The sequence below is a fragment of the Drosophila sechellia genome, chromosome 3R (assembly GCF_004382195.2).
Source record: "Drosophila sechellia strain sech25 chromosome 3R, ASM438219v1, whole genome shotgun sequence".
Taxonomy (NCBI): Eukaryota; Metazoa; Arthropoda; class Insecta; order Diptera; family Drosophilidae; genus Drosophila; species Drosophila sechellia.
Genome location: NC_045952.1, coordinates 12,525,830 through 12,534,720, shown reverse-complemented (window position 1 = coordinate 12,534,720; position 8,891 = coordinate 12,525,830). Strand labels below are relative to the sequence as shown.

The 8,891-nt window shown below is 42.0% G+C and overlaps 1 protein-coding gene across 1 annotated transcript; it reads left to right on the top strand.

The window, feature by feature from the left end:
- The first annotated feature begins 397 nt into the window (after nt 1-397).
- On the top strand, nt 398-3,767 carry LOC6606164 (RAC serine/threonine-protein kinase). The gene is made up of 6 exons (XM_002030936.2): nt 398-1,195; nt 1,272-1,469; nt 1,535-1,924; nt 1,988-2,221; nt 2,290-2,436; nt 2,509-3,767. The coding sequence occupies exons 1-6, from the start codon at nt 656-658 to the stop codon at nt 2,590-2,592; spliced, it is 1,593 nt and encodes a 530-aa protein (XP_002030972.1). The 5' UTR covers nt 398-655; the 3' UTR covers nt 2,593-3,767.
- The last annotated feature ends 5,124 nt before the right edge of the window (nt 3,768-8,891 follow it).

Sequence of the window (8,891 nt, the reverse complement as noted above, 5' to 3'; positions counted from 1 at the left end):
CCTTTCTGGCGGCGGAAATGCCGCAAATGTTTTACACCAGCTGCTGACGCAAGCGCCAACTGCATTTGTCATAAACATGCAAAATGACAATAACAATTGTTTACTATCAGCGTGAGATAGGCGATTTTGTGGGAAGTGCATATCTGGATAGACTTGGCAGCATTTTATAAGCTGTTTCCCCTTTTTTGATAGTTAACTCATTTGGGAACTCTATTTGTCTACTTGGACTAGTTTATGTCCACAGTGTGCGGATCAGCCAATATTTACATGTTGAACTCCTGAAGGTAGACGAATCCTCTATTAAACCCGGTTTCTTCTTTGAAACTCAGCATGAATATAAAGGATTCACTGTTCTCCTCTTACAGGTCCCCCATTCGCTTGTCCGTAGGGTTAGTGAAACAGCCTCAACACGAATTACCTACCGTTTGTTCTTCAGCGGCGATCGACTGTGGTTGCCAGCGCCCCAGCGCCAGGATCTGCCTCTAGGATCCCGGAATCGCCCACCACGACAGGCAGCAGCAACATCATTAACATAATCTACAGTCAATCCAACCATCCAAACAGCAGCCCCACCAGCGGCAGTGCAGAGAAATTCAGCTGGCAGCAATCCTGGCCAAGCAGGACCTCCGCGGCCCCTACACACGATTCCGCAACCATGTCAATAAACACAACTTACGACCTCAGCTCGCCCAGCGTTACATCGGGTCATGCGCTTACGGAACAGAATCAGGTCGTAAAGGAGGGGTGGCTGATGAAGAGGGGCGAGCACATAAAGAATTGGCGCCAGCGCTACTTCGTGCTCCACTCCGATGGAAGACTAATGGGCTACCGCAGCAAGCCGGCAGATAGTGCCAGCACGCCATCGGACTTCCTGCTCAACAACTTTACGGTGCGCGGCTGCCAGATCATGACCGTCGATCGGCCCAAGCCATTCACCTTCATCATCCGCGGCCTGCAATGGACCACGGTAATCGAGAGGACATTCGCCGTCGAATCGGAATTGGAGCGCCAGCAGTGGACGGAGGCCATTCGCAACGTATCCAGCCGGCTCATTGATGTGGGTGAGGTGGCTATGACGCCATCTGAACAGACAGACATGACAGACGTGGACATGGCCACCATTGCCGAGGACGAGCTTTCCGAGCAGTTCTCCGTACAGGGAACGACTTGTAATAGCAGCGGCGTTAAGAAAGTGGTAAGTACCACTCACCTGGTGACATGGTCATTGACCAAGGGCGTAATCGAGCTGACTCCACCTTATCTCCCTGTAGACTTTGGAGAATTTTGAGTTCCTCAAGGTGCTCGGCAAGGGCACCTTTGGTAAGGTTATTCTGTGTCGCGAGAAGGCAACCGCCAAGCTGTACGCGATCAAAATTCTTAAAAAGGAGGTTATTATCCAAAAGGACGAGGTGGCCCACACCCTGACCGAGAGTCGTGTGCTCAAGTCCACAAATCATCCGTTCCTCATTGTAAGTATTGCTAGAAATATATAACTTACTTTAACAAACTAAGATATGTTTTCCCTCTTTTGCAGTCACTCAAATATTCGTTTCAAACCAACGACCGCCTGTGTTTTGTGATGCAGTACGTGAACGGTGGCGAGCTCTTTTGGCATTTAAGCCACGAACGCATATTTACTGAGGATCGAACCCGTTTCTATGGGGCAGAGATTATTTCTGCTCTGGGCTATCTGCATTCACAGGGCATCATTTATCGCGACTTGAAGCTGGAAAATCTTTTGCTGGACAAAGATGGTCACATCAAGGTCGCAGACTTCGGTCTGTGCAAGGAGGACATCACCTACGGCCGCACAACGAAAACCTTCTGCGGTACACCGGAATACCTAGCTCCGGAAGTATTAGATGACAATGATTATGGCCAAGCGGTGGACTGGTGGGGCACTGGCGTGGTCATGTACGAGATGGTGAGTTCGTTGCATCTGCAAATACTATTAACAAGTATTTAAAACAAATATAATTTTCTACAGATCTGTGGTCGTCTTCCGTTTTACAATCGTGATCATGATGTGCTCTTTACATTGATTTTGGTGGAGGAGGTAAAATTCCCGCGTAATATCACAGATGAGGCGAAAAATCTGCTAGCAGGCCTTCTAGCTAAGGATCCCAAGAAGCGTTTGGGAGGTGGCAAGGATGATGTCAAGGAGATACAAGCACATCCATTCTTTGCGAGTATTAACTGGACAGACCTAGTGCAGAAAAAAGTAGGGCACAGTAAACCTGTCGGTTACCTATTTGTATATATTAATTGAATTTAAAATGCTTACCGTAGATACCGCCTCCTTTCAAGCCTCAGGTCACATCCGATACGGATACAAGGTACTTCGACAAGGAGTTTACGGGAGAGAGTGTGGAGTTGACGCCGCCGGATCCCACTGGACCTCTGGGCTCCATAGCCGAAGAACCGCTTTTCCCGCAGGTAAGAGCTAGTTGGAAACATTTAAAGTGGGGTTCTGTATGCTCATCCGATTTTTTGGTTTCACCGCCACAGTTCAGCTACCAAGGAGACATGGCCTCCACGTTGGGCACCTCGTCGCACATTAGTACTTCCACAAGTCTCGCATCGATGCAATAGAACAAGTTTACAAACTTTTACCAGCACACATCATGTTCTGCTTCATCACCTATTACTATACTATACCTATAACACATAGAAATGGGCAAAAGAAAACAACAGCAAGAATATATTAAATATTAATTATACCATGATAACGAAGGCAAGCAAAGGGTTTTCTTGCTAGTTTGTTTATATACACCAATAATAAGAGAATTGAATTGATAGTAACTTATTTTTGTATAACGAGAAAGGGAACGTTGAACGAAAGGGCAACAGCCGAAGACGAGGAAAATAATTTACTACATATGATTATACACGTATATATAAATATATATATATATATATATACATAATTATATATACAACTAAATATAACACTTGGGGCATAGCGCTTGAAGTGATTAGTTAATTTTAAACGCAAGGAAAACATTTAACCAAGCGACTTAGAGCGGTGCGTTCTAGTGCTAGGATAAAGGCATGCATCATGGGATCGCATCCTCTAGGGGTCGCTTAAGCTGATTGATTATACAGATTATTCACGCAGACAGCACTCACACAGCCACTTAGCATATAGCGAACATGAAGTTTAGTTAACTTGACAGCAACAAATCGAAATACACATATTCAACACCGCCCCCACATGCAACACTCGTATATATAAATTATTTATACTCCAAAGAAGCAAAAAAGAAACAGAAACAATTACAAGTTATATATAATGTTAAAATTGCCTCTAATGTGCTGTGCTTTATGCAAAACTACAACAACAGAAACAAACAAACTAATAGTTAATAAACGAGGGAAACATACATCAAAGCAGTTTATAGGCGCCAATAATTAGCAAACAACTAAAAGTTATATTCAGGCAGAAACATATTTCGAAACAATAACGGCAACAGCAAAATGATTACAATTGACGCCATTTTTTATTATAATTTTTTACGAAAAATATATATTTGTAAATATTTATAAAAAAGCAAAAACTTTCAAATGAGTAAATGCAACAAAAAAACAAAGGATGTATGTGTCGGGTGGAAAATGGAAGTCACCATTTGAGGCCACAGAAAAGGTTTAACCTTTGACACAATAAAAAATGTATCTTTGTCATTTAATTTTTGGCATTGAAAAAGTTCATAACAAGTTTTGTATACTTAGAGCAAGTCAGCAAAAAAATATATATAAATCAACCACAACAGACTTACAAATAGTTCCAAAAGGAAGATTAAAAATTATATAAACAGAAAAAAACGTAAAAGAAAATAAAGAATTTTTGATATTTTTATATGCGCAATAAAAACAAAAATCAAGAATAAAACGAAACAAAAAGTTATTTTATATTTCGTAAAGAAAACAAAATAAATATTGTAAATAAAAATTATTAAATAAAATCAAGTTCGGGCATTTCAACTGAAAACAAAGAAATTGAAAGCATAATCTCTCTTCTAAATGTTAAACAAAACCTATCAATCAATGATTACAATAAACAGCAAATCGAAAACGAAGGGATATAGAAACGATAAAAATGCCAAAGAAGCGGCGAAGTTAGGTGGAACTCGAGGAGAACCGAGAATTGAGGAGCAGCTAGCCAGTCGGGATGTTTCCGTTGGAGTCTTGTGATGATGATGGTTCCAAATCATGACTAGGAACGAACTAACTAGCTAAGGCCAGCCTAAGCCGATGAGAGATATCAGATAGCTCCGATTGAACCAATCCTTATATCCTTGAACAGCTTGAAGTCCTTGCTTTCTGCTCACCAAGTTTGCGGCTGACATCTAGGCTAGCCAATATAAATCTCAGATCGATCAAGCAATACATAGACAAAATATAGAACCCCTAAGCATGGCTTACTAGACATACAACCCGAGAATCGACTTCAACCAGCCCATTAACCCTTCTGACAGACTCGTTCGGCAAGTCTGCAACTAGCTAGAAATCTAAAGCAAAGACTTAGAAATCGGTTAGGGACATCCGAAGCAAATTGAATACTAGCCTTAGTGAACGTCAACATCTCTGGTATCCCAAATCGAAGCATTTTCTACCCGTCGAAGGGGACGAAAGAAACCTTTCAAAATAGTTGTCTAAGTTTACTGAGTTGTGTGAGACAATTTTTGGTTTCGATTTGAAAAACACAAACTTACACGAACTGCAAACTACAATGTGTTCTAAAGCGATATAATAAAACAACATGGTTTAAAATTTACTATAAATAGAAAGAAACCGAGAGAGATATAACCAGTCAGATCATAGATCATCTCGAGCAACTTGAGTTGTTTTTTGTATTGTAAAATAGGAAAAGATAATCCCGTTCCAACAACCGAGATCCAGATCCAGATCCAGCCCCCAATACTATACGAAAATTTGATTAGGAGTAATTTTTGATAGGCGAAAATGCGAGTTTCGCACAGTTTTAATTATTAATTATATTAAATAAAGATAATAATGACTAAGCTGATTTATAAAACGATTCAAGATCGAACTAAAACATACATATACATGCATTCAAACCAAGTTTATTATACAGTGAAAACATAATAATAAAACTACATAAAACCAAACTACTGTGCAAAAGGTTTTTTTTGGGATATTGGACACGTTTTGTGCTCCTGACTTTTCCGAATTTAATGATTTTAATTATCCTGCTTTATATTGATGTGGAAATACTTTTCGCATAGCTTAACTGTTACGTAAAACTCTCAGCAATAAAAATTCTTTGCACCTCGTCCTACAGCAAAATTGGGTCAAGAAAACTATGGAAAAACGAGGTAGCATCTGAAGTGGATGTGGAAATGGAGGAAGCGGAAAAAACCGCACTGGCCAAGCGCCAATGGCCGACTTAAGTATTCGGGAGCAGCAGCTCGAATCCGAGGAGTGGGCAGGCCCGGGGTCCGACTTCCACCTTCAGATCCCCACGCCCGATCCCATCGCCGGTGCCAGGGAACGCGAACAATGCGTTTTGTCCGATGATTAATTGCATCGCAATCTTGGGGGCCACAGAGAGTGGCGAACGCAGTGGAGGCAGCTTTCCCCTAACCTCGAGTATGTATATAGTATATACAGGCAGAATGTGTGTCGCTCCAGCCCGCAAATTCAAGCGGATTTAGCAACTGCGCCCATCCAAAATAGCCGAGACAAAAAGAAGAAATTTAATTTTGGAACGCATCGAAAGCGAAAGTGAATCATATTGAACTTGAGATACGTTTTATGGACTGGGCTAGGTTCGAGACTCGAGCTCGTTTCTGGGTTGGGTTGCATCCTTAGGCCAATGCAGCATTGACTACTCGCAGTAGATTGCCATTGGCAAGCCCTAAGTGCTTAGGAAAGTGCGATGCGATTTGTACTTTCCCTTTTTGGGAGCTGCCCAAGTCAAGTTTAGCTTAACTGAGCCGAAATTGAGAGCTTATGACGGATAAGACGACAAATGAAATTGCAAACACCGAATCCAAACGAAAGCCAACATTGGAAAATGGTTGCAACGAATGGAAAATGCTCTGTGCCCATATTTATTCTGTTATAAGTTTTAAGATAGTTAGGACTGCATCTCTAAATTAAATTGATATAATTATTTCTAAGAAACTGTATAAGATTATTGCAAGTTATTTAAAAAAGTTTGTACGATGTTCAGATACCATTTTGCCTGCATTTCTATCGTCTTTTTTCAAGAGATTATTATATAAACTTTTATGTTTTTTGACATGCATAAATTTAAAGTGATTAGAATTTCTTCTAAAATATTTAAAAAATGTTGAAGCTGAAAAGTTGAACTTAATAAAACCTCGTCGCCACCAACTACCAACTCGATATTGACGAGGCTAACAACTGCTAATTAGAGACTTGTGTGCACTTGGGAAATCGGATACGTATTTTGAAACTGTGTACTGGATCCATCATTGTTTTCCTACCAACTTATGGCCTCATCCCTCCAATGGATGTTGGCAGGAGGGAAGCGGCTCGTTTGCTTTGTTCGCTACGCGCGTTTTTCGCGCTTTTCATTTGCCAAGCAATTTTTCTATTTTCACCTCCAGCTCTCGGGGCTCTCTTTGCTTTATAGTAATGTGAAAATTTCTGAAACTAGAAAAATAACAAACAACTATTTGTTGTTGCTGTTGGGCAGCAGCAACATACATATACGTGAGTATGTGCTGGCACTTAACAACTCCAGCATGGAGTCTTGGAAAAGCGGAGAAGAAAAGTGAAATACATCAAGGCACGTCACATCCATCAGACATTTATGAGCAGCACGAGAGCACGCCCCACTCCAGAGCGGATCAGGTCTGGGACCAAGAGTACCATCAAGACCGAGGCCAGGTCCACCAAAAACAGGCTTCCCAGCCACTGCCAAGGAGGCCCAAAAGCCCAGCCAAAGCGTGGCTAATGAATTGGTAGTGTTCAAAGATCGGAAGAGGAGGAGCCGGGTAGCATGGGGAGTATGAGGAGAGGGAGAAGGCCCTGGTCTAAGTGTCGTCTAGCTGCAATCGAAATTAATGAAAAACTTTCGTTTATTTAATTGCACAGCCGCCCAGACCAGACAGAAGATGGCTCAGAAGAGCCGGGGCCAGGGGCCCCTGGTTTATGGGTTATGGCCATATCAAATCCATAGGGCAAGACCAGCCGGCTGGAGATTCAACTCAATCCAGCCATCGACATCCGAAGTGAAAATGATTGATTGATTGATCGGCGTTTGTGTTGCTGTTCGTCGGTTGTTAATATTGTTTGTTGCTTAGATATATATATATATATATATCGGCATTGTCAGTATTTGGCTGTTGTTACTCCTTTTTGGTGTTTGCCGAAGATTTGTTTGACTTTTTAGCGGGCAATTATTTATTTGTTTCGCGCGTTATACGCCGATTTCGCTGCAATTTTGTTTGTTCGCTTTTAAGGGGTTCGTTTATAGCAGCTATATATCGGTCCATCGGACAATCTTTGATTGAGGCTGATTGAGAGGAGGCTCTGCGGTAGCCCCACGTCCATCCGTCCAATCGAATGGGGAATAGATGGCTCTCGAATCCGGCGGCTAATTGCTGCCGGAGTGGGGGAAAGTGTGGCGACAACTGATCCACTTTTTTCGTGATGAGTTATGTGTGATCTGCTAATGATCAACTAATGGCCTAACGATGATCCACTTTGCCATTCGTCTGCAGATTATAGTTTAGATAAAAGGCAACAATCCGGGAATGGCAAGTAGTTGGATGTTTGTGTGAGCAGCTAATGAGTAGAGCTACATTGCCATTAGCTTAGCTTTTTAAAACAAAATTAAAATGATGAAATGCTGAAGGAAACTTTTCAAAGTGCTTAAATTCAATCCCCTTTCCAATTAATATCTCTAGGGAACAATCGCCACCTACACACTCCGAAATTGTTGCAACTATCTATGCGCTTGCCACTGGTACAAACAACCTCACTCACTCCAGATTCCGATTCAGTAGCTTACATTTGTTTATCTACAAACAAGCATTCATCCAACCAACCACTGACCAACTGGATGCACTCACTCCAGTTGCCGCGAACCTTTTCAACTTTGACCGCATTGCGAATATTTTGGCCATGTTCAACACAGCATTTTGGATTGGCTTCAATGCACATGTCAAGCGTTCCAGTTGGCCACCGCCTGCCTCCTCTGCTCCTCCTCCGCATGTTAACATAATAAAAACGGGTCAACATGGCACACATCTCTACTCCCATTCCGAAGGAGAGTCTTTGACTCCAACTCTGGCACCGTGGTCAAGTTGTGGTCGGTCAGCAGAGGGGAGGGATCTCTGGATGTGCGGTTCGGGGCAGAACAGAACACAGCATAGACGCCAAATATAGACGTTGGACAATTTCCGAGCATGCCTTGGAACGCCTTTATTATATGACTCCGTCTAAACTCATAGTCGCAGTCCATGAAGTATGACAAAAAGAGCCATGTACAAGTTGTTATATGCGATAACCTAGAAAGAGAAATGGCAAAAAATATCCGCAACATATTCTTTTTTATCTCTTGCAGGAGGGGAAATCCGAATGGCAATCGGAATGGTATGGTATGGTGTGGTATGGGTTGGTATGGGATACTATGGGATGGTCGCAGATGGGCCAGAATGGGCTGGCAAGACAGAAGAAAGCTGCTCGAACACACCTCGAAAATGTCGGAAAGTGTGCGCCGATAAGCCAGCGACACGACAAAGATTCTAATTGCAACCTGGACAAAGGATCAGATGCAAGGGAGCACTTGGAGAAAAATCTTTCATGAACTCATCATCAAATCGATTGTTTTGTGGATCGCGTTGGACATGCTGAGATTTAAGATATTAGAGACTTAATATTGATTGCATTTTTTT

Bases quoted from the DNA above. Each gene is read 5' to 3' on its own strand.
- LOC6606164 (XM_002030936.2), top strand. From the start codon at position 656: ATGTCAATAAACACAACTTACGACCTCAGCTCGCCCAGCGTTACATCG. The intron at 1,196-1,271 runs GTAAGTACCACT...ATCTCCCTGTAG, and splicing joins GCAGCGGCGTTAAGAAAGTG to ACTTTGGAGAATTTTGAGTT. The intron at 2,222-2,289 runs GTAGGGCACAGT...TGCTTACCGTAG, and splicing joins CAGACCTAGTGCAGAAAAAA to ATACCGCCTCCTTTCAAGCC.